Genomic DNA, 24,794 nt, shown 5'->3' on the forward strand with positions numbered 1-24,794 from the left:
GGCATCAGCTTTGAGGGATTCGAGCAAGCTAGCAAGGGCGCGCTAACGAGCGCAAGAGCAGGACCTGATGCGAGAGGGGAGGAGGATCCCAGACGTGAGGTTGCGGCGGAGGAGGCGCCACGGAGCACCGTGGGCCGCAGAGCTGATGATGCGACCACCACTGCTGAAGATGCAGGTGGCACCGATTGGCGGCGGCCGGTAGAAGAACTGAGAGGCCTTCTCGACGAGGGCTTGGCGAGCGACATGTCGGTCGACGATGTAGACGGCTGGCTTGTGACCTACGAACAAGGTCACCACCGGGCCGTAGGTGGCGCTGAGGCAGCTGCGGATGGGGCCGAGGTCCAAGAAAGATCGACGAGCAGGACGAGGTTACCGAGGACGGGCAAAGGGCGGCGGCCCGCGTGGGAGCTCGGAGCTTTTGCCACGGAGGCGGGGCCGAGGAGCTCGATGACCAAAACCAAGGCGACGGAGAGGAAGACGAGATTCCAGGTCTTCATCGGTGACAACTTCTGTCACCCTATCCTCGAACACGACGACCTACATAGAACGATTGCGATGACTGACGTAGGATTTGCAGTAAGCCTGCAGTCTCACGCAATCAAATACAGATTAGAAGACTTGCGAAAGGCTGCTAAGGTCAATCCGGCCAGCCAAAGGAGAGAGCTGCTGGTTTTGAGCGCGCACGAATCGCTTGTCGCTCGCCATCCCTTTCCTATCATTGTCAGCCAACACAAGATGACGACAACCGGCGATCGCGGGCGGCTCCTCCTGATCGATGGACGGAGCGGCGCCTTCTCTCTTCGAGTTCAGAGATGCGAATCGGCAGTGTGTGTTCATCTCGTCGATATTATCTTCCCCTGTACGTTGATGGCTCGATCCTCGACAATACCTCTGCGTCACGTACTCTGCACCTCAACGAAGAACAAAAGTCAACTCTCGTGTTTGAGTTTTATCTAAGAAAAGATCGTTGACTGTACACCATACACCAATCACATCTGGTGGACTTTGCAATATGATTCCGATCGAATACTACGATTTATCTAAAAATCGTGACCATAGACAGAAATCACTGTACAGTCGATGTGCTTATGTTAAGGTATATTTTAGCTTATGATTTTGATAGACTATTTAAACTTTACGATTTATTCGTATCTAAAATAAATTTTATATTTTAAAAATAATAGTACTTAAATTTCTCTCGTCAAATTTGAGTTAATATATGTTAAAATCTATGCGACATATTAACTCATAATAAATTATTAATATAATATATATATAATTTATGTTATATCAACTCATGATATGAACAATAGAGTGAGAGTAGAGATTAAGAGACCTGCATAGCAAATGAAATATATATATATATATATATATATATACTCTTAAGGAAAAATTATGATAAATAAATAACGTCTTTTCCGAAATATAAAAAAGGTATTCTAAACGAAAAAATAGTTTTTTTTTTATAGAGAATTCGCTTATAGATGATATATAAACCCCAAGCCTCATTTATTTTGCCGTTACAAGAGGGGCAATCAACAGCCAAAACCCTTGAGGAGAAGACACAGCAAGAGATGGAGAGGTGGAGAGGGTAAGCGTGATCGACAAGCCAAAGAGAAGGGGAGAGTAGAGCGAGAGGGAAAAGGAAAGATGAGTACGGTGGACAAGATGCTGGTCAAGGGGATCCGGAGCTTCAGCCCGGAGAACAAGCACGTCATTACCTTCTTCAAGCCGCTCACTCTCATCGTCGGCCCCAACGGCGCCGGCAAGACCACCATCATCGAGTGCCTCAAGCTCTCTTGCACCGGTGAACTCCCGCCCAACTCCCGCTCCGGCCACAGCTTCATCCACGACCCCAAGGTTTTCCTCCCTTCTCGATCCCCTTTGATGTCGTCGTCGTCGTCGTCGTCTCCGGCTGCTTTTCGTCGTTTTGATTCGTTTTCGGGGATTTTTCCATGCGAAGGTGGCGGGCGAGACGGAGACCAAGGGGCAGATTAAGCTGCGGTTCAAGACGGCCGCCGGCAAGGACGTGGTCTGCATCCGCTCCTTCCAGCTCACCCAGAAGGCCTCCAAGATGGAGTTCAAGGCCATCGAGAGCGTCCTCCAGACCATCAATCCCCACACTGGGGAGGTCCCTTCCCTTCCTTTTCCCCCTCCCTCCTCTCCTCAGTCTCACCAATTGACGTGCCTTTGACACGCTGATCCTTTTTTTGCCTTGTTGAGTGCAGAAGGTCTGCCTTAGCTATCGATGTGCCGACATGGACCGTGAGATCCCCGCGCTGATGGGCGTCTCCAAGGCGATCCTGGAGAACGTGATATTCGTGCACCAGGACGAATCCAACTGGCCTCTTCAGGACCCTTCGACCCTCAAGAAGAAGTTTGATGACATATTCTCTGCCACCCGGTATTACCTCTTTCTTACCTAAACTTGATTTCAACTGCACGTTTGCTGACAATGGTTGCAACTGTTTCTGTCTTGTGGATGCGTGTTTTGTCTTTGCCTTATTGAGAAGCTAAGATTATCCTTTGACTTCTGGATTTGAATTATATGGTTTGCAAACCTTCAAAAATAGGTCTGTACATCATATTCTGTACAGTGCTTTCAAAACACTCTGGAACGTTTACGGACACACTTGTTCCATCAGACAATGCATAGTCTCAGAGGCTTAATTCTGCCCTATATGTGGAAGAATTCATTAATGATAGCTTAGTAAATATCTAGTTTTAGAATGAAAATCAGTGATTTAAAAGGCACTAGGCACTAAAAGACACCAAGGTCCCAAAACGTCCGAGGTGTTCCTGAATATTATAATTAAAATAATATACAACTAAATAAAAATATGTTAAACATGTTTATGAAGACCTATGTTAGAATTAAACTGCTCCAAAAGCATCTTATTAACCAGGAATGTTTTGCTGCTCTAAGACATCAACAATTTAAAGCTAAGAGAGTTTCATTGATACCAGGAATGTTTTGTTAACCAGGGAGTTTCTTGACCAAAGTTGGACAAGAGCCAACCAGTTAATTAACAGGAAGGTGGGGGAATAGACAAAGCAATCTAATTAATAGGAAGGTGGGGGAAGCAGAGGGTGGCAAACGTAACTGCAGCTGCAAATGGATGAAGCTGCAGTGGCGGAGGAAGGCAGTAGACGATGTTGTCAATGACAACGGACAGAGCTGCAGCGTCAAACGGAGCGTTCAAAGGCGGCGGATGGAAGAGGTTGCCATCGGTGACGGACAGAGCTACTACAGCAGCTGACAGAGTTATAGCAGCGGAAGAGGTTTAGGGTTTAGACGAGCTGCAGTGGTGGACGAGCTCCAACAACAGATGAGTTGCAATGGCGGACGAGCTCTAGCGACGGACGAGCTGCAGCGACGGTAGCTGAGTTGCAGCGGCATACGAGATTGGACGAGGTTGCCGACGATGGTTGGCAGAGCGAATAAAGGTGACAGATGTAGGGTTTCTTTTCTTTTACTGTGTTGGTCGAGGGAGGGGGTTGGACTATGTTAGTTGGTTTGATTGAACCAACTTATAAGTCCAATCGAACCAACGATTGAACCCAAGTCCTAAAGTTGACTCAAGTGCTCGCCTGAGCGAGCGCCCGAGTAGTGCTTCATTGAAGCGCTGCGCCTGGGGTTTCTGCGAGGTGCTCGGGCGAGGTGAGCACCTAACGCCTTTTGAAACCACTGATGAAAATATATCTTTATTAATCTAATTATTCCTTGTCACCTATTCTTGAGCCAATAATGACATCTTCTTTGAAGAATATATTGCTAGGTTCGATTAATAGTAATAAAATTTGAAGTTAGTAGCCATCCGGATGTTTCATTCTTTTTGGATTTCTAATCTATTGCTTAATACAAGGTCCTTTTTTTAGAAGTTTGGACATACTAAAGTTGTTTCCATCTCAGACTCTGAGATTGACAAAATAGAAAACCAGTCAATTGCTTTTTTTTGCACTTTTCTATTTCCTTTGAACTGCAGTTCTTGTGCAAACTAAACTTTACCCTGCTAAATCCTGATAGCTTTATTTAATACCGATGTCCATGCATTCTACTTGAAAGAATGCTGACTGTTGCTATACCTTCTCTGTTCTTGTCTTTTATAATGTTTCAATTGCATTTATTGGATATCTCTAACTTGTAGTTTGGGATTCTCTCTCCTAGCTACACCAAAGCTTTAGAGGCCATAAAGAAACTTCACAAGGAACAAGCACAGGAGATAAAAACGTACAAGCTGAAGTTGGAGAACCTGCAAACTCTGAAAGATGCAGCTTATAAGGTCCTCTAAAAAATTGTCTGCCTTGTTTTGCATCCTGTTCCACTTCAAGCAGCAGATGTCTCATACTTCTTGTTGTATAAACCATTTGCAGGTGACCCATATAACTATGGGAAATTTAGTATGCATTTTTTTTCCATTAAAGTTGATAATTTCGATCAACAGATTGATATTCCTCTACATTTTGGACTTGAAAAATACCTCTTGCTACTTTGCACTAGAATGCTTATGCTACAGTGAATTGAGTGCAAACTGCTAACTGAGTGCAATTATTTCCATATTTACTTGGACATGAGTAACTAGGGCTTGTGACCATAAGGTGACCATACCTGAATTGAATCTCCTGTTCTTTCATGACCCAAAAATTACACTATTGTATCCACCGATGCATTCCTTCACCGTTTAGCTTTGGGCTTGGATTAAATGCTGACTTCAGGACCCTTGTGAAACACTTGACCTTGAATGATAATAGATAAGGAAGAGCTGACAAAATGACATCATTGTGCTGTATGAAAAATGACATCATTGTGCTGTATGACTTTAACATTTTGCTATAAAATTTTATATTTTCTTATTGGATATAGTTTCCTAGTATATGTGATCAGCATAAATTTCTAGTGGTGTTTCTGTTTTCTGCAACATTAGTTGGTGAACAGTCTTTTAGTAATCTGAGTTTGTTTTGCTCGCAGCTTCGTGAGAATATTGCTCAAGATCAAGAGAAATCTGAATTCTTAAAAGCTCAAATAAAGGAGTTAGAGGGGAACATTGAAGGCATTGAGAATAAAATACTGCACGCAGAAACCACACTGAAGGAATTGAGGAAGCTCCAAGATCAGATTTCAATGAGAACTACTGCTAGAAGCACGTTGTATAAACTTCAGCAGACACAATATGCTGCTCTTGCGGAGGAAAATGAAGGTTCATCAATCAATTACCATAAACTTAGCAAATGACTAGAAAATTATGCTTCTGATGAAGGCACATGAAAGTTGTCGACTCCCAAGATATCACTTTTGCTTAGATGCCCTGTACTGGTAATACGCATAAGGATAATGGCATGAGGTCTGTTGGCAGACACAAGCCAGCAGCAGGCCTAATAGTGGATAATGACAGCCTTGCTGGCATTATGAGGAGTCTTGAGCTGGCAAAACATCTGCCAGCTGGTAAGGATTGGCATGGCTAGCAAGTGCAATCCTTGGTTGACTGACTTGAGTCAATAGTGGTTTTTTTTTTTAAAGTCGGGAACAGATAAGTGCTAAGGTTTTCTTGCATGTATGGACCACTTTCATGGTTCTGTTGATGCATGCTGCTTGCAAGTATCCTCAGCCTTGTGGTCTTGTTTATCATTAATGCCTATCCTTCTTCTAGATACTGATGAGGAGTTGAAAGAATGGCAAATGAAATTTGAGGAAAGGATTGCATTACTTGAAACAAAAATTAGTAAGCTGGAAAGGGAGATGAATGATGAAGAAACCAAAAGTTCCCTGCTTTTGCAGACAATAAATGACACTACACGTGAGATTGGGAAACTTCAGGCTGAAGCAGACGTATGTTTCCAGGATTCAATTTAAGCTTTATCAGTTCATTTCTAATTTGTTTAATGGCTTTAGTTTAAAGATTGACATAATCTTTTAGGCTCATATGTCTTTGAGACGCGAACGTGATTCAACCATCCTGAGGATATTTACAAAGTATAATCTTGGTTCTCTTCCTGATGCCCCCTTTAGCAATGATGTTGCTTTGAACCTTACAAATCGCACAAAGACAAGACTGTTGGATGTTGAGAAGGAATTACAAGATAAAAAGGTGCATATATTTTCTCTATATTCTTTATATTATGGTTCATCAAAGACTATCTCTGTTCCATACCCTTTAAGTCTTATCTCTTTTAGTTTGTTATAATCACATAGTTTCCATGGATTTTAGTGAATATTCTTATTTTGTCTGAATTGTCACTTTTTATAGGATATTACTGTTAGTCGGTCGCAATTTGTGTTTATCCTCTCTATAGTCCGAAATAACTTCTCTTTTCCACTTGTTAAACGAACAAAGCATGATTAACACTGTTAGTGCTAATACTAATTCCTTCAATTTAGTTTCACATACATTACTCTTGTGAAGCCAATTTTGGTGGCTGTATATGACTTGTCAGTCAGCACAAGGGCGTGTCAACTGGCATGGCATGGATTCATGTTGTGCAGAATGGTGTTGGTGTTGCCCATGTTCCATGAGACAACAACTTTTGGGTAACAGGATGTCACTTGGTAAAGACTGATGTGCTTAACTAGTGCATTGGAGATATTGAGGGCATTGAAGGTGGAATGTGAAAGTAAGCTCTGCCACGGCAACCGAATGTTCTCTAAACGTTTTCACACCTGAAGTTATCATCAGAGAATATTTTTTTATGCCTAGCATAGATGAGCTTGCTGCAATGTCATATGATGTAACAAGTCAATGTTTTCAAAAGCATGATGTTGATTCATAAGTGGAGATGAAGTTAAATTGTGAAGCTGGAAAATTGGAATATCAAAAAATATTTAGCAACTGGTAGAAGAGTTATCAAGTATTATCGCATGTTTAATTGATGTAGAATTAAACTTGAGCCGTGCACAAAATTGAGGGCCAAGTGCTGCCTTAACATTTGTTATATGGTTTTTTTGTATACATGATGAGCATGAAGGTATGCGGGAGCATGATACCACAATGGTGGTTTTGAGCTGCAACTTGCCCTTTGAGATTGTATGTGAATAGACCTTTTTTATTGGTTTAATCTGCACACACATGCTCCTGCATTCTACTCCAATACTAATTTGTGATGATAAAATAAACAGACCTACAGATCCAATAATTTGGACAAAATGATCCTTAATCGTATAATCCAAAATCTTAAGTCCATGTTAGTAGTAGGCCCATCCAGTCTAATATAACTGTTTTTTGATGTGGGATTATTGAAGGATCACAGAACATGGAATTCAGTGGTTTATGCTACTGCATCTAGAGATATATATTTTTATGCTTAACAGATGATGTTCAAGAAAAGTTTTATAAGATACTTTTTTTTCACATTTCAGCTCTAACACCAACTATTGTTGTATACAGAAATCAAATGAAATGGAGCTTAAGTTTTTATGGGAACGTTATGTCACAGCAAATGCTCGTTGTAGTGAAGTTGAAAGTCAGAAACAGGCCAAGAGTGAGACCAAGGTTTGTAACAAACTGTTTAGATTGTTGTTGTTAAAGCCTAAAGGTATGATACTTACTGCTGGAATTAATCCCTGCAAGTGTTTATCAGTTAGGCATTTCAAAGCGCATGAAAGAGAAAGCCAACGAGCGAGATCTTGCAGATCATGAATTGTCAAACCTTAATCTGTCTCACATAGATGAAAGGGAAAGAAGCTTTGTATGTCCTGTCCCTTGCTTTCTGGTATCTGTCTTGATTTCTTTCTTCTGGAAGAAGCGAACTTTGACACACCATACATTTGGGTTTATTGATAGCAAATTGAGGTTGAAAGGAAGACACTTCTACTGGGAGAAAAGGACTACGAAGCCACCATCAGTCAAAAACGCACTGAAATGTTTAGTTTGGACCAAAAGATCAAAGCTCTATACCGTGAGAAAGATATCTTGGCTAGTGACTCTGAGGATAGGGTGAAGCTGGATATGAAGAAGGAAGAGTTTGAGAGCTGCAAGAGGAAACAAAAAAAAATGCAAGTTCTTTACTCCTTTTTTTGTGAATTTAGTAATTAGTTCATATTCATCATCTGTTTCTTTGTCTTTCGATTTTTAACTTTGTGCTAACTTTCAGAATGGAAGAATACAAAGAAAAAATCAGAGGTGTGCTGAAAGGAAGAGTTCCTTCTGATAAAGATCTCAAGAAGGAGGCCACTCATGCCTTTGGGTTGTGTTATTATCTCTTTCTCTGTTGATATTTTATAGGATCATCTGTTGGATTTGTTCTTCATTAAAAAAAAAAACTTTTTTCAGTCCTGTTAGTCCTCTTTTTAGATACTGTAATATAAATTCATAAGAAAACAAGTTTATCTTTTATTTTTCCTGATATATGTCTTAGTTTTATGTTTTATGTAATCTTGAATCTAGGACAGGAAAAAGGCATATCTTTTATGTAACCGGTATTCTTTAAAACATTTACTTCAGCTCAGCCGATCTTTGTTTCATGTTATGAAACCTTTTCCTGTGACTCAAAATCTGTATCATATGAAAGTTTGATAGAATTACATGTGCATATGTATGAAGAAACATACTTGTTAAATTCAACTCTCAGCATTACCATAGCTGCTATATGTCTTTAATCCGTAAGAGCATTTTTTCCTTATAGAGGATGAAGAGCCAAAACTTAATGTTAAGTAGCTGAAAGTTAAATAGGGGAAGACCAGTGCTCTAGGCACAATTGAATTAAAGAGTAGGTATAACCAGTGCCTTAATCTATGTGATATTTGTTTCTGTGCTAGCAGTGTTCTAAGTTTATTATGTCTGGTTAAATGCTGTTCTTTGACTGTGCTGCATATCTGTATTCTGTTATGTTGGTTGTGTCACTTAAGTTTGGTGAACTTTCCAATTAAGGTCTTCAAAGAAAGAGTATGATGACTTGAACTCAAAAACTCTGGAAGCAGAAAAGGAAGTGAAATTGGTGCAGATGAAAATACAAGATGCTAAAAGCCACATTTTAAAGCTTCAAAAAGATGTGGATGGTAATTTCTTTTTTTTTTCCTTGCCATCTTAAATGTTCAGTTTGCCCCTCTTCTCTCTTAGCAATGATTAGGCTAGCTATTGATTGAAAGTGCCAAATTCTTTATTTGCAGGCTTTTCTGTTATTATCTTCCTACTAAGGATGCCCTTTTATTATGCTATTTTGTAATAACTGTCCCGAGCTTGAAACAATTTCTACTTTTGTCTTACAGAAATTTGAAGTTCAACAGATTTTTTTGAAAAAAATTTTACACTACTCATACATGGTGTATGACTTAGTTTGTTGTGTTACATGCATAGAGATAAAAAGGCATCTTTTTTCTGTTTTTTGAGATTTGTTGTTTCATTGGACTTTTGTTTATAAGCATGTCGGCGCATGCTGGTGAACGAATTGAAATAGAGGATCACTATCATGTTTGAAATGTTAGTGGACAAGTATTGTTAATCAACTAATTGCATGGTTTTGGCTGGTAGACAATTGAACTCAAGATTGGTATTCCCTAAACATAAGTAATATTTCCAGCTTCATCTACTTAATCTTAAGTTTATATTTTATTATTTGTTAGATATCAAACTTGTCTGTCAATCCAGAAACTACTTGGGATCAGAGCCCTAAATTTCAAAAATCTTCCTCCTGCTTTTTTGTTATACTTGGTTGTGTGTCAAACTTGTACTTTATACATACCAGTTTCAAGTGAACTGGTACTCTATAGTCTATAGGTACTTTCGAGTTTTGAGTTTTGACTTATTTATCTTTTATCCATTCTTTTTCATAACTTTTAATTTAGATTGAGGTTTTGATTTGAGTGATGACCTTTTATGTAGCAAAGAGAAGGTTTCTTGATTCAAAACTCCAGGCCTTGATCCAAGCACCGGCAGATATAGGTTCATTTACCAAAGTTCTTCTTGAGGCTATGGAGAAAAAAGATGTTCAGAAGAGGTTTCTTAATCTGTAGATGGTTTTTGATTTTCATATATTACACAAGTCAGTTTCTGTTAGATGAATATGTAAGCATTTGTCATCCATTTAAATTCTCCACGCAGCAAATACAACATTGCAGATGGTATGCGCCAAATGTTTGATCCTTTTGAAAGAGTTGCTCGTGCACATCATATATGTCCTTGTTGTGAACGACCTTTCTCACCTGAAGAAGAGGATGAATTTGTCAAGAAGGTCAGTATGGTTGAAAGTAAAATTAAAGCAGGCTACTGATGTCATTGTCCTAAGTGCTTTTGTTGAACCTCTTCCAAATTTCAGCAAAGAGTTAAAAGTGCAAGTTCTGCAGAGCATATGAAACTATTGGCTGTGGAGTCTTCAAATGCTGATACACATTTCCAGCAGTTGGACAAGCTCCGCATGATATATGAGGAATATGTTAAACTTGGAAAGGAAGCAATCCCTTTAGCAGAGAAAAATCTGAAAGAACTCACAGAAGATCTCAGTCAGAAGTCTCAGGCATTTGACGATGTAATATAACCTATCTTTCGATCCAGTAAACTCAGGTTTTCATGTTGAATGACTTTGGTGACTTGACTTCGTCAGTATCTTAGCAAATGTAGTTATCTTAACTGGGCATAGAAGTTGCCTTAGAATCATTTTTAGTGGATTTTTTGTGTGATTTTCTGAACATTCTGAAATTAAATTGAAGTCCCGTCTTTGCTACAAAAATTTTCCAGAATCCTATTAAGTTGACATCTTTCTTTCATCGTGTGCTTTGAGCTTTCACAAGTTTTCACAAGCATGTGAGTAGCTTCTTTATTGTTCTCAACTGTTACTTGTCAATTAATGTGCTTCCATATTTTTTCCAAAGCCACTGATAAAGCAGTGGTGCTCTGACAGGCACTTCCAGTTACTAGGTGTGCAAATTCTGTTACAGTTTTAAATTTCAAGTTTGATAAGTAGTTATGGAGCTTGTGTTTATAGCATTTTATTTTCTCTTTAGCCTGTCATCTGTGTGATCACACATCTAGAGGTACATATGATTCACTGACAAGCGAAGGTTGAGTTTTCAAATCAATGCTGACAACATGTGCACGTACTAAGTTTGATCTTTTTTTATTTGTGATCCTGGGAACCTTTTTTTTTAATACATACCCAAGAGAATTTCTAGCAGATTTTCTCGAAGTATCTGCTTTGCTTAAATATATTTGGCAGTTGGGTACTAACATATTATATGTGAAAGATGCCAATCTAATGAAGGTAAACCTAAAAACTAAGAATTTTTGTAGTAGTTGTGAATTGATATGCCTTTGTTCAATTTTGGCTTTTGCATTTGTTATGTCAAGCTACTTGCAAATCTTTTCTGAGGTATCTAACACCACTTTGTTTTATTCTTTTGTCGTCAGTTACTAAACAACTTCTTTTACTGTGGTTAGGTGAATATTATAAAATAGGTATCATTCTGACTTTGTTGCGGTGCTTGACTGCAGCTTGTAGGGGTTCTAGCTCATGTTAAGACTGAGAAGGATGCTGTAGAAGTTTTACTTCAACCAGTGGAAACTATTGACCGGCTTTGGCAGGAAATGGAGAATTTGAAACCCCAAATTGAAGATTTGGAGTATAAGCTAGATTCTCGAGGACAAGGTGTCAGATCTATGGAGGAAATTCAGCTACAGCTTAATTCTCTGCAAAGCAAAAGGTATTCATCATTGGCATCAGTTCCTGTTGGCATGGAGGGATGAGGAACTAATAGTTTTCACAAAGCACCTTCAATTAATAATTAAAAATGGTTCATCCCTATGGAATGATCTTGCCCAGATTGAGACGGGAGAAGGATATCAAATCGTATCCAGATTTTGTGATGTTTGCTATCAGCGTGATCTATGGAATTTGAGATACTGAATCTTGCCCTGGACGTGAAATTTATTGTAGGATCCCATTAGTATGAACATTAAATCTGAATCTAGCACACCCAGGTTCTTGATCTAATATAAATTTTGATTCAGGTTATTTCTTCCAATTATTAGAAACTTCATTTTACGCCCACAACAGTTTGTTGTGAGTTATTTACAACCTCAAAGTAAATTTAAGAATGAATAATGGTCATCTAGAAAACCAGTTAGACTTGATAGGATTCTTTTGGCATCTTATTCGTATACATTTTTTCTTAATCTGCTACTTTCTGGAGTGAGATACATAAATTCCTGGATTTTATTCACTGATACTTTGATTTTAAGGGCTTCAACCTTGAGACACATATAATCACAAATATAACCAATGTTTCCTATACCATCTAAAGGTGTCCCTTCTTCTGGAAGATATGTTGGAGCTTGTTAACATCTCTTGACCTTCACTAGGAATGATCAAGCATAACATATTAAGTTTGATGGTTCTTAATATTTTGATCCTTGTAAAGAAGGGCAGTCCAGTGCATGAGGCTCCTACATTAGCAAGTTTAGGGAACAGTTCAATGTATGCAACCTTAACCCTGCTAGCATTGAGGCTTTTGCCATGACCTGAAGTTTTGAACCATGGTCAACTACAACCTTACTGTGGCACCAAGTCTTTCCCTTCACTGAGAAATATATAATAATTTCATCTTCTTGTTTTCAAATATTTGTTCAGTTTGTTTTATGGGTGGACCTTTAATTATTTTCCTTGGAAAGTCATAATTAATTATTAAGAAGTAAAAAATGCAATTAAGTGGCAAGCCTGTGCTAGACACTGGATGGGCATGTGCTGTCAAGTGTCAACATAGTACAGTCTGCCGTCGTGCTCATCCTGGCTGAAGAAAAATGAAAGAAAGAAAAAAGAAACCAGAAGAGAGGAAAGAAGGCACATTATTACATACCTGGCCAGTAGGTCCTGGGACTATTGACATGATAACATCTCTCAGATCTTGTCATCTTGCTACTCTACATGGAAAAAGGAGGAATTTTGTTTACATACATATCATTTGAACCAGTATGGTCAGATTCCTTCAATTTCTTTGAGACAACAGATGGTTACTCCCCAGGAACCTTCCTCTGTTTCTCTTGCTTCTGTGGCTGAATTTTAAAGACCCTGAAACTGAATCCATAGACATTTTTTTTTAAAGCTTTGAATGCATCTAGCGTGCTACTGTCTGCGACTGACAAAAATGACAAAGCCATAATGTGCAATGAGCAACACGGATCTTTTTCCTCCATTGTTCTCTGTTTAATGCAGTATCGCTAGTCAAACTAAGAGTGGTCAAAGCTTCTTTGTTGTTTCTTGTAAAGTTATCATTTGGCAATTTATGTCTAAGCTCTACTTTAGTTTTTTATTAACTTTGCTGAAATTAGGGGTTTGCGTGGATGTTTTAAACCATTAGATAGAATGAATCTATATTTGTCACTGTGGTTTGGTTTAAAGGTTTGATAGTCTAGTTTAGTTTCAAAATATGGCAAAAACTAGAAGTTCCAGATTCATGTGGTATGACCCTATGGGTAGATTCCTAGCTCACCAATCTCATTTATCACAGTTTCAGAAATATGAGAGGTTAATGGTGCAATATTGAGAATGGGAATAGGTAAAAGGTTAAATTAGTTTCCCTTAAACTGATTGCTACACACTAATGCCCTTTTTCTTTTTCTCCTTCATTGATTAGTGATATTGGATAAGTACAAACTTTTGGTCCATGCTAGCATGCTGCTTTGTGGCGTAAACATCAAACAAGACTTAACCATACTTCTCAAAAGGTATTAAACACTGTTACAGTAATTATTTCTTTCAAGAAGTATGAGTAACCAATCATAAGAAATTAGTTTAATAAAAGGGACAAAGAAACAGGTCACAACTAGAGATTTATGCTGTTTACCATTGAGCCTTTAGGAAAAGTGGCTTTTCTGTTTCTGATTAGGAGGAATGGAAAAGAGGAAAAAATAAACCTATTAAATACTCATATGTTGCACTTTGGTTTTGCATTTAGTTATCCATTTGATCTATCTTTTTGTGGGAAAATTACTGTTGTTCAAGTTAGGGACTAGGTTGGCATGTGAATTGAGAAGTCAAGTTGGCTATCCTGTTGGATTGACTTAATATTTAGTCACTTTTATAGTCTTTTGTTGTCATGTCATGGTGGCTTTTAATCTAAAGATCATCATTGGAACTTACCAATCTGAGGTGAGTCCTAGATTTGTCCTCTCTTTCTCTGATCTTTTTTTTTTCTTTTACATTCATGCTTCTAGCATGCCTGTGTTGAAGCAGCATCAGCATTGCTCCTTCTGACGACATTTGGTAGGCATGTGAATGCGCCCAAATAATGTTGTAGATCTATGACTTGAGTAGCGCTGGAATAAATTGGCGGTCATCAGTTTGACATATGCTTGTGTACAAAACATCAAAATTATTTCCTTTATTAGAATCTTTAGTTTACCAATCATGTTTATATTTGACAACTAGATGGGTTAAAAAATCATGACTTTTTCTGTTCATTTTTAGTTGTTGAAGTACTAATACAGCGATCTGTGTTTTTTTCCCTTTGCTGATTTATTTGAGGTTGATTATTAGTGAGATTTATGAGATATATGGATGAACATTTTTCTTCTTTTTAGTTGGCAAGTATGCCATAAATGTTTATCATTTCTTTTTCTATTACCTTCTATTTCCATGTGTGGTCTCAACTCCTGTGAAGGTAATCGTTTAACCAGTATTTGATGAAAGATATTATTGTCTTGGTTCTTTCTGATTTTTATCTGAGGTTTACATGGAATCTATGACTAGGGAGTCACTGAGTACTGATGTAGAGAATCTGAGAGAAGAACAAAAGTTCCTCAATGCTGATTTGTCAAGTATTCAAATGAGGTGGCATGCTCTTAGAGAGGAAAAACTGAAAGCCTCTAGTATATTGCACAAAGTCAAAAAAGCAGATGAGGATTTAGTTCTTCTAGCTGAGGAAAATGCTCAAGTAGACCTAGATGAGAAGGTAATTTAATAGTATTTTCATGTGTCTAGGGGTTACTTATCCCATCATATTGTGTCTATCTTATTTATCTGTTACCCTTATTTGTCCCGTTATATTTTAGTCTTTTCAACTTAATTTTCTCTGTGATCCTTATCTATCTATTAGGCAATTGTGCTAGCTTACGTTTGAAGTTATATTAATCCCTCAAATGGATAATAGCTGTTACATTTGTCTGCAACAGTCACTTTTAACATATGATTACAGTCATTATTGCGACGAAGATTGTTTTATGATGTTTATTAAGTTTGTTGCTTTCTCTCTGTGACCTCAATGATAAAAAGGAGATTCTGCGCTGCCTAGAAAATTTCACCCATGAAGTTGAATCTGACATGCAGAGTACCATGTTAAAAAATATAGATGAACAATGATGCATTTTCCTTTTCAACTTAAACAAATGTTTAATGCCTTGGCCTATGCATTAACAATTGATCAAACTAAGAGCGAATCTCCTTCAAATACTTGGTGAATTAAATATGGATGAGAATTTGTGGGTATGATTGTAAGCTTGCCTTCTTTTTTCTCATGCCTTACGTAAATCATGACTTACGTACTTTTCACCCTTGCTCATTTACAGTCAAATGATTACTTTTTCTCTATTTCTTATTCCATGAATGTGGCCTAAGCTGGCCTTATGTGACCACTAATGGTGTAAACAAACTGGTTGTAGCCATCGTCTTGCTCATGGTTGTCAAGTACTTACATGTTTCAGTTGCCTCTACTCTTCACATAAATCTTCTCCACATCTGTTTACACCAAAATTTGATTGGCACTGAACGCTTTTGTGATTTTTTCTAGAATCTGATTTAGATATCTGCAACCTTTGACCGATGCACTGTTATCATGATGCTCCGATAGGGTAAATGATGAACTTAATTTTAGCATGTGTTAAAAATTCTTCTATTTTATATCTGTGTTGAGGATAATACTAGCCATGTTGACTGGTGCAGACTTTCATGTACCTGGTCTCTATGTTACCCACATGGGGAATGGTGCTTTGCCGAGCATATGGCTACAGAACTTTAGATCACTTTATATTTACATATACAACTCACACAACCAATGGTCAACCCGCTAGAATTTGTGGCAAAGAATGAGAAAACAGAATAGCAAGGTTTGCTCAAGGCAGCAATCTTCATCTGAAAAAAATACATGTCAAACACGAGATTGTCATGGAATTGTATTCCCAACATATCATAGGTAAATATGTTTCTTTCAAATTTTCTCGTTGTAATTTTTTTAATATATCAAAGTTACAGGCAAAGAACCTAAATATTCTTAACACTCTTTATACTCTTCTTCTCTGTTGATTTTAAATAGTTTATCAGTAGGCGGACTGCTTTGTAATGTCAAATTAGGAAAGATACTCTACACGTAGTAACCCTATTTCCTTAGACTCTGCGCATATGAAAACCAAAAACCACATCCACTTCAGTGATCCAATAAGCATGAAAATTTCTGCATATACTTTAGGGCATTTTTTTGTGTGAAAGTTGGGCCCTTGCTAACCCTAAAGAACCTTAGAGAGGGGTCCTTTACCAATTTTCAGAAGAAATAAGTAAAATAACCATTATTTATCATAATTAACTAGTATGTGAAATTGGTGACCGTTAAAAGGAGTGGCCTGGCACACAAGGCTCCCACCAATTCTATGTCAACCAGTCCCTACTAATTTGATAATTTTGGTGCTCCTTCTGAATAAACATGATGGCCCATGGATTTTGGTGACTAACCTTACTAGTGAAGATCAGTATTTTCTATATGTTAATTGACATTTTAATCTGACATTTCTGCTTCATTTCGTTTGTGAACTTTCCAGCATTTAGCAGAAGCTCTTGTTCCATTGATAAAGGAGAAAGATAAATTATTGCAAGATCATGCAGATTTAAAACTGAAACTTGAGCGAGAATATGATGAGCAAGCAGAAAGTAAAAGAAGTTTTCAGCAGGACATTGAGATGCTTATGACACTTAGTCGTCGGATCAAAGAGTATGTCGATTTGCCTTTTCTAGTTGCAAATATTGGTGTCAGTGTATTTTTAATTGATTAAACTAATATGTCTGTTCTAGGTACCTTGACTCAAAGAAAGTTGAGAAATTAAAGGACTTGCAAGAAAAGCACACTTTGTTTGAATCACAGCTACAGAAATGTGAAACTAAGAAGCAGGAAATTTCAGCTGATTTGAACAAGAGTAAGGAGTTACTGAGAAACCAAGATCAACTAAAAAGAAATATTGATGATAACTTGAATTATAGGAAGACGAAAGCTGAAGTAGATGAACTTACTTTTGAGATTGAATCTCTGGAGGAGAAGGTGTTAAATATTGGCAGTATGTCGAGTTTAGAAGCTGATCTGAAAAGGCATTTGCAGGAGAAAGAGAGACTTCTCTCCGAGGTAATATCTAATCACTTATATATATGTCTGTATCAAGTTGAATTTCAGGAAATAGTACTGATATGAAGTTTTTTTTGTTTAAAACTATGGATGACTTGTTAAAATTTTCTTTTTATTATTTCTAGTATAGTTGAATTATAAATTAACCTGATCTAGAACAAGTGATGCAACTAAGTCTTGCATTAATTTTAGTTTTGGTCAATATTTGAAAAGTAGCAGTATATAGGTGGGTTGGGTACCACATAATGCATACAAGGAAAATAAAAAAACAAAATATGCAATATAGTCACATATAATTGGAAATGACAATGTGTTTTAACACAGTCTGCCAAGCTACGCATAAACATATGAAACTAGAACAAAGAACTACCAAGTAATAATGAACTTCTGTCAACTAAACACTAACTTTTAGTGTTTTAGGTGTAAAGAAATATTAACTTTCAACTATTCAACTATATAAACATATGGCAAATATTTATCCATACAAGTGTCTTTTAGAAAAAAATAGGATTATTTCCTGTGGCAGATTGAGCGACCTTCACTAGTGGAGTGATAGTGTTGGTGCACTGATTTGACATTATATCCTTGCACATCGTACTACGAGCAGGCCAAGTTGAGTTTTGTTGTACAAATAACATTTTATTATTTACAAAGAAGCTAATACATGCCTGAAACATGTGAAACTTGACCACTAGAGCCTCAATCAGAATGTCTGAGGCATCTGAATTAGGTATCTGAGAAAAATTATTGGGAAAATTTTCTTACATGAATGATAGGAACTGCAGAACCTTGTTGGTGGCTAACTTATGGCTTGTAAGACTTCTTATAATGATGCAGCCTAAAGTCTCATGAGTAGTATGTGAATACTCTCCTAGACTTGGTAGATGATAGATTAAAAGATGAGGGTGAATTTTTTAACACAGGAACAGAGGGCAAAAATTTCAAGGAGACAAATGAAATCTTGATATGTATAACATCCAGACAAGCAGAAATATGTTAGCCAGTATCAGTACATGATTGCTTTGACAAATTGTATTTGTTTAGTGACAGTTGTCTGCCCTTAATGTGAATATTATCCAAAAAAAGAAAAAAATGTCAGCCAGTATCGATTACCTAATTACTTTGACAAACCGTATTTTTTAATTAAGTTGTCAACTTGCTGGTCCCACTGTTCATGTTTCATCTTCCTACTCTCAATGAGGCAAATTGCTGCTGTTAGCCAAGTGGTACATATGTTTGGAAACATGTTCCATTCTAATTAATCAGCCACTTTCTTGATTTTGTCATGTTACATTGACAGCTGAATAGGTGTCATGGAACTCTCTCTGTCTATCAGAGTAACATATCAAAGTACAAGCTTGACCTTAAACAGGCTCAGTATAATGACATTGATAGAAGGTATTTCAATCAGCTTATTCAACTTAAGGTATATAAATGTCTTGTTTCACTATTTCAGCTTCTACATTTTACCATTGGATATCTGAATTGATCACTCTGCTTGCAGACAACAGAAATGGCAAACAAGGACCTTGATAGATACTACAGTGCACTAGATAAGTGAGCACTTGATCTTATTATCAACTTTCGTCATCTCTAATGCTTATTAGCACCTATGTTTATGTATTGGGTATCTAATATCATTAGCATTGATATCTAATATCATTAGCATCGAGGTTTCTATAGTGAAGATATGCTATTCATATTTTGGCCTGTCGATGTAATCATCGGGGTATGGTGATCTTGGCATCCCACTCAAATTCTTGGCATGCTCATCAGGGTCACTGTATCACTGGGGTCCTCAAGAATGAAGTATATTCCGAGCATGGCAAGTTCCCAAAACCATTTCCACTCTACTAATGGTGCCATATTCCTCCGCCGAATGGAAGGTTCATCAGAATGCACAGTGCACCAATGTGTTTCACATGCTACAAGCAGTTAATGCTTTCAAATTGCATCTTGGACTTGGCTCTTTAGAAAGTATCTAATGAGGTGCCTTTTAACTGTAGTTCACCACTGAGGATTGTTTGAGAATCATTAATTTGACTGTTGTTTCTGTATTATAATAAGCTCTATACTTCCTGTTTTGTGATGATCAATGTTCTGCAATCATGTGCAGGGTAACAACACTTTTTAGCTTGATTTCTGGATAAGAGAAATCCTGTCAGATGTCAGTTTTCTTAAGTAGCTACTTGGTTTGTAGTTTTATTTTCCACCCCATTCTTGGTTAGCATTACCTCCTCTTTATCACTTTTATGGTGGTTGATGATGGTTTGCTCTTGATAAACATCCTTCTCACTCACTCTTCTATCTTAGATAGTTCAATTGCATGCTAAACTGATGAGCATTCAAACAAATGCACAATGTTAGTTCCTTTTTTCTACTTGTTCCTTTGGTTAGTTCCAAAGTGCTAATTCACTTTCTGATTAGCTGTTATCTGTCACTAGGGCTCTCATGCGCTTTCATACAATGAAGATGGAGGAAATAAACATGATCATTAAGGAATTATGGCAGCAAACTTATAGGGGGCAGGATATTGATTACATAAGTATTCATTCTGATTCCGAAGGTGCTGGGACTCGGTCATACAGCTACAGAGTAAGGAAAACATTATAATTCAAGACAGTATTGTGAGTGATGATTCTAATGTAATTGCTATTCAGGTCCTAATGCAGACTGGCGATGCTGAGCTTGAGATGAGGGGAAGGTGTAGTGCTGGTCAGAAGGTGAAGTTTTGTTTGGTTTATAGTAAGCATAGATGGTAGGGCGATCAGAAACCAAAATGAGTTCTTGATGACAAGCATTGGCTGACTGATACACAAGTTAAATATGTGCACTGCTCATACAACAACAGTAATAAACTGTAATTTCCAACTATTTGGGGTTCTATACATGTACCTTCCACATATTTAGCTCTTGTGCTGGCAAGATCACTAGTATTTAGCTCTTTTTCAGGCTCGACAGTAATGATGATTTTGTTCATCGTATGTTGGTTTTCAGGTTCTTGGTTCGCTTATTATAAGACTGGCTCTAGCAGAAACATTTTGTCTCAATTGCGGGATACTAGCACTTGATGAACCAACTACCAACTTGGACGGGCCAAACGCAGAAAGTCTTGCTGCCGCTCTCTTAAGGTAATTTGACATGATGAATCCTGTAGAAGTGATGAATGGCTATGAAAGTTCTGACTTTGGCTACAACTTGTCATTCATTAATGTACTCTCAGAATTATGGAAGACCGGAAGGGCCAGGAGAATTTTCAGTTGATAGTAATTACTCACGATGAGAGGTTTGCTCAGCTGATCGGTCAACGTCAGCATGCTGAAAAATATTATCGCGTCACGAAGGATGAACTGTAAGCATATTGTACTTCTTGATCTCTTACTTTCAAGATACTTATACTCGGCTGGTTTTGGATTTGATTCCAGTCAACACAGCATCATCGAAGCTCAAGAAATTTTCGACTGATTTCACAATCCGAAGATGAAGCTTTCTGCACCCAAAATCCCGTCGGTCGAGAAACATATTTTTCCAACAACTCGAGTGGCGAGAGGATGAAGGCGACTTTGATGCAGCGGTAACGCCTTTTCTTGTGGTGAAAACACGATGTATTCATGGCGTCGACAATTTTCCTTCCGGCTAAGAATCCATTGATCTACACTGCTTACCAACAACTGTTCTGCCTGTCGCGGTCTCGTGACAGAGCGCCACATGCACCAATAGTGCTTCTTTTGTACTATATGGATCAGCAATCAATCAGTCACTTCCACATGGATTTGTCATTTTCTAACGAAATGCATTGCTAAAGATGTGACATCACTGAAAATGTATTGTATTGTATGGAAATGTTACCGAGTCTCGATGTTTTATTTAATGTGACAGTGCGATTCTGAGCTGTAGAGATCGGCGTTTGCCGGCCACGTTACCGATGCATTCATCACGCATCATGCTTTTGCCAACTCCCTCAGCCTTTCCACCAGCCTTGCCGTGAACCCATCTTGCAGCTCCTTCTTCAACAGGAACTCCCTCCACTTGGCATGCTTCTTCCTCGCCTCCGCCTCCGCCGCCATCACCTTCCTCACCGCCGCGCACACCGACTCCCTCGTGAAGCTCCCGTCCTCGCCTTTCCTCTCCACCTCCACCCCAATCCCCAGGTCCCTGGCGAACAGCGCTGCGTTCAGGTACTGGTCGCCCTTCTGCGGCATCATCGCGAGCTGGCAGCCGGCCGCCACCCCCTCCATCACCGAGCTCAGCCCGGCGTGGCAGACGAAGCAGCCGACGCTCTTGTGGCGGAGGATGTGCTGCTGCTGCACCCACCCGCTGTGCACCATCCCCCTCCCCTTCACCCTCTCCTCGAATCCCTCAGGCAGCCTCTTCCTCACCTCTTCTTGCTCCCCGTTCGTGCAGGACTTGGGGCGGTTCAGGACCACCAGGAACGGCATGCCGGTCATCTCCAGCCCTAACAGGAGTTCCCTCTCGCCCTCGTCCGTCAGGAACGTCTCGCTGCCGAAGGAGCTGAAGACGACGGTGCCCTCCGCGAAGCCGCCCAGCCACTTCGCCCACCGGGCCTCCAGCTCTCCCTCCGGCGGGACCGGCACCACCGGGCCCGCGAGCAGCATCGGCTTCCCGAACTGGCGCTCAACGTAGTCGATGTACGAGCCCTCCATCTCTGTGCACGTCTTGGCGACGATGGCGCTGCAGCTCTCGATGCATTTGACGACGCGCTCGTAGACGCAGGCGCCGCCGCCGAAGCTCTTGAAGATGTAGAGGAAGTCGGCGGCCTGGTAGGCGGGGACGGAGCGGATCGAGGAGGCGGCGGACGGGAAGCCCGGAGGGGGCGACATGATGTCACCGAGGGTCGGGGCGGGGCCGTGGAGGCGCCGCGCGGGGACGGTTAGGTAGGCGGTGGAGACCGCCGCGAAGACGGAGAAGAAGAGCGTCCGGACGCCGAGCGGCTCCGCGACCTCCGGCAGCCACTGCATGCCGAAGTCGAAGACGGCCAGGTGTGGGCGGAGTTCACGGAGGAGGGACTCCACCTGGGGCCTGGTCCCGTCCACGGCGAGCTTGAGGAGCTCGGCCGCTGGTGACGTCGGGGGGAGGTCGGCCGTGCTCTCGACGCCCGGGGGCAAGCCGGGCACGGCCGGCAGGTAGAGCGGGACGACAGAGATGGACGTGGAGGCGGGGAGAAGGGACTCGATCCGGGGGACGTTGGCGGCGGCGGAGAGGAAGGTGACGCGCACGCCACCGCTGGCGGCACAGGACGAGATCTTGCGTGCGAGCTGCAGGAAGGGGCTGATGTGGCCGAAGGCGAGGTAAGGGAACATGACGACGTGGAGTTCGGAGTCCATGGAGTCAGGCTTCTCTCTCCTCCTCAAGCCTTTGCTCGTGCTACGGACGGAGGCCGAGGAAGCTGTGGGCAGCAGCACTACTTAAAAAGGCTTGCGAGCGACGGACAGTTGGTCCGCACTACTGACGGAGTTACGAGGGCGAAGGGTGGACCGTCGGATGAAAGGTCAGTAGGTCGAGGGAACGGTTGGATTTAAGCCAATCTGACAACCAGCAACCGCATTAATTATCGCTGGTCTCGATCCTCCTCGGCGGATCGCCGTCGTCAGTCAATTCTTGTCCAAAGATCGCAAGGCGACTCCTCACCCATCACAACGCGCCGCATGATTTCATCCAACGAACATGCAAAAAACGATTAGGTGGATGGAAGACGCGCGCGGACGCACGTGAAAATCCCACCAGCCAAAGTTTAGGTGAACTTTTTTTCTGATAGTTACATATAGAAAAAAAGAAAATTTCCATTTTTAAGAAAAAAATATATCATAGAAGAAAGAAAAATAAAAATGGAGATAGTAAACAAATCATAAAACCAGGAGGCTATCAGACCAGTAAAAAAGTAAAAAACTAGTATTACATTAATGTATCGAAGCCATTAGCATTCATCTTTTCATACTGTTGATATGGATAGTAATTAAAATAAGACTCGGCTGACGTCAGCCGACGCCTCACGCCTCGATCGACGCGATTGCACTCGGTCAACCGATCGGAACATCGGTCGAGATGCATTAACGCCTACTCAGGCTCGATTCTTTACGTCACGCCAACGCACATGTCAGACGCTATCAGTCTGCCTCCTGCAGGCGGGCACATCAAACAACAGTAAGCTTCTCTATAAATACCCTCTCATTCATCAGAGAGAGGGAGAGCGAGACACAGACAAACACTCCTTCATCCTGAAATCCCCTCCACATCTTCATCTAACTTGATCGTTGAATGGGTCGGGACGAGCACCCCGACCCGACCTTTGTGCAGGTGCGAAGCCGAAGGTCCCCGTCGGTCCCGCAGGCAGAGACGAATACACCGTCTCGATCGGACACCGCCCCCGACCTCCTCAGCGGGCTCGAGGAGCGCCACCAGGGAGATCCCCGTCTTCCGGACTCGAACCGAGCCGCGTCGGCCCCGAGGCCACGGCTCAAGGTTGTTTACACCAACATTTTGGCGCTAGAAGGAGGGCCCGGAATGTCGGGTGATCACCCGAACGGCTCAGACTGCCCGAGTCCACCTCAGCGCGGCCTGCCCGCCTGAGTTGAGTCACCCGGCCTTTGCCATATCCCTCGGTCGCAGCCTGCCTGCGCCGAACTCCTCGGCCATACGTTGCCGAGTCCATCTCAGGGCGGCCTGTCCACCTGAGTCATGTCCCTCGGCCGCAGCCTACCTGCGCCGAGCTCCTTGGCCATACCCTGCCGAGTCCATCTCAGGGCGGCTTGCCCACTTGGGTCACGTCCCTCGGCCGCAGTCTGCCTGCGCCGAGCTTCTCGGCCATACGCTGCCGAGTTCACCTCAGCGCGGCCTGCCCACCTGAGCGGTGTCCCTCGGTCGCAGCCTGCCTGCGTCGAGCCCCTCGGCCATACACTACCGAGACCCACCTCGGCGCGGCCTGCCCGTCCGTGTCGTGATCCTCGGCCGCATGGTGCCCGAGACCACGCTTGTGCGATCTGCCCACCTGCGTTGTGCTCCTCGACCGCTTGATGCCCGAGACCACACCTGCGCGGCCTGCCCGCCTGCGTCGTGCTCCTCAGCCCCATCATCCCCGAGACACACCTGTGCGGCCAGCCCGCCTACGCCGTGCTCCTTGGCTCCATGTTCCCGAGATACACCTGCGCGGCCAGCCCGCCTGCGCCGTGCTCCTTGGCTCCATGTTCCCGAGACACACCTGCGCGGCCAGCCCGCCTGCGTCGTGCCCCTCGGCTCCATACTCTCCGAGACACGCCTGTGCGGCCAGCCTGCCTGCGCCGTGCTCCTCGGCCATACCCTGCCGAGTCCATCTCAGGGCGGCTTGTCCACCTGAGTCACGTCCCTCGGCCGCAGCCTGCCTGCGCCGAGCTTCTCGGCCATACGCTGTCGAGTTCACCTCAGTGCGGCTTGCCCGCTTGAGCGGTGTCCCTCGGCCACAACCTGCTTGCGCCAAGCTTCTCGGCCATACGCTGCC

The 24,794-nt window shown here is 41.3% G+C and overlaps 2 protein-coding genes across 6 annotated transcripts; one reads left to right on the plus strand and one right to left on the minus strand.

Moving 5' to 3' along the window:
- Positions 1 to 1,533: 1,533 nt before the first annotated feature.
- On the plus strand, positions 1,534 to 22,874 carry LOC103997159 (DNA repair protein RAD50). Of its 5 annotated transcripts, XM_009418311.3 has the most exons (26): positions 1,534 to 1,860; positions 1,964 to 2,131; positions 2,229 to 2,404; positions 4,169 to 4,283; positions 4,970 to 5,198; positions 5,649 to 5,827; positions 5,916 to 6,086; positions 7,380 to 7,484; positions 7,573 to 7,680; positions 7,776 to 7,987; positions 8,086 to 8,178; positions 8,862 to 8,989; positions 9,813 to 9,927; positions 10,032 to 10,161; positions 10,246 to 10,455; positions 11,418 to 11,626; positions 14,671 to 14,872; positions 16,728 to 16,897; positions 16,978 to 17,302; positions 18,603 to 18,728; positions 18,807 to 18,859; positions 19,747 to 19,897; positions 19,963 to 20,025; positions 20,300 to 20,433; positions 20,526 to 20,654; positions 20,728 to 22,874. In XM_009418311.3, the coding sequence occupies exons 1-26, from the start codon at positions 1,651 to 1,653 to the stop codon at positions 20,765 to 20,767; spliced, it is 3,951 nt and encodes a 1,316-aa protein (XP_009416586.2). In that variant the 5' UTR covers positions 1,534 to 1,650; the 3' UTR covers positions 20,768 to 22,874. The 5 variants fall into 5 exon arrangements, with proteins under 5 accessions (XP_009416586.2, XP_009416588.2, XP_009416587.2 ...); XM_065168354.1 differs by lacking the exons at positions 1,534 to 1,860; positions 1,964 to 2,131 and having other exon boundaries at positions 2,265 to 2,404; positions 4,169 to 4,374; XM_009418313.3 differs by lacking the exons at positions 19,963 to 20,025; positions 20,300 to 20,433; positions 20,526 to 20,654; positions 20,728 to 22,874 and having other exon boundaries at positions 18,603 to 18,700; positions 19,747 to 19,887.
- Positions 21,244 to 22,647, minus strand: LOC135649694 (anthocyanidin-3-O-glucoside rhamnosyltransferase-like). Its single transcript, XM_065168358.1, has one exon. It carries the CDS (start codon positions 22,645 to 22,647, stop codon positions 21,244 to 21,246), a length of 1,404 nt encoding a protein of 467 aa, XP_065024430.1.
- Positions 22,875 to 24,794: the final 1,920 nt, after the last annotated feature.

This window comes from Musa acuminata, chromosome BXJ3-9, assembly GCF_036884655.1.
Source record: "Musa acuminata AAA Group cultivar baxijiao chromosome BXJ3-9, Cavendish_Baxijiao_AAA, whole genome shotgun sequence".
NCBI lineage: Eukaryota > Viridiplantae > Streptophyta > Magnoliopsida > Zingiberales > Musaceae > Musa > Musa acuminata.

Coding starts and splice junctions, on each gene's coding strand:
- LOC103997159 (XM_009418311.3), top strand. CDS start 1,651: ATGAGTACGGTGGACAAGATGCTGGTCAAGGGGATCCGGAGCTTCAGC. Junction 2,405..4,168: donor GACATATTCTCTGCCACCCG/GTATTACCTCTT, acceptor TCTCTCTCCTAG/CTACACCAAAGCTTTAGAGG. Junction 7,485..7,572: donor AGGCCAAGAGTGAGACCAAG/GTTTGTAACAAA, acceptor AGTGTTTATCAG/TTAGGCATTTCAAAGCGCAT.
- LOC135649694 (XM_065168358.1), bottom strand. CDS start 22,647: ATGGACTCCGAACTCCACGTCGTCATGTTCCCTTACCTCGCCTTCGGC.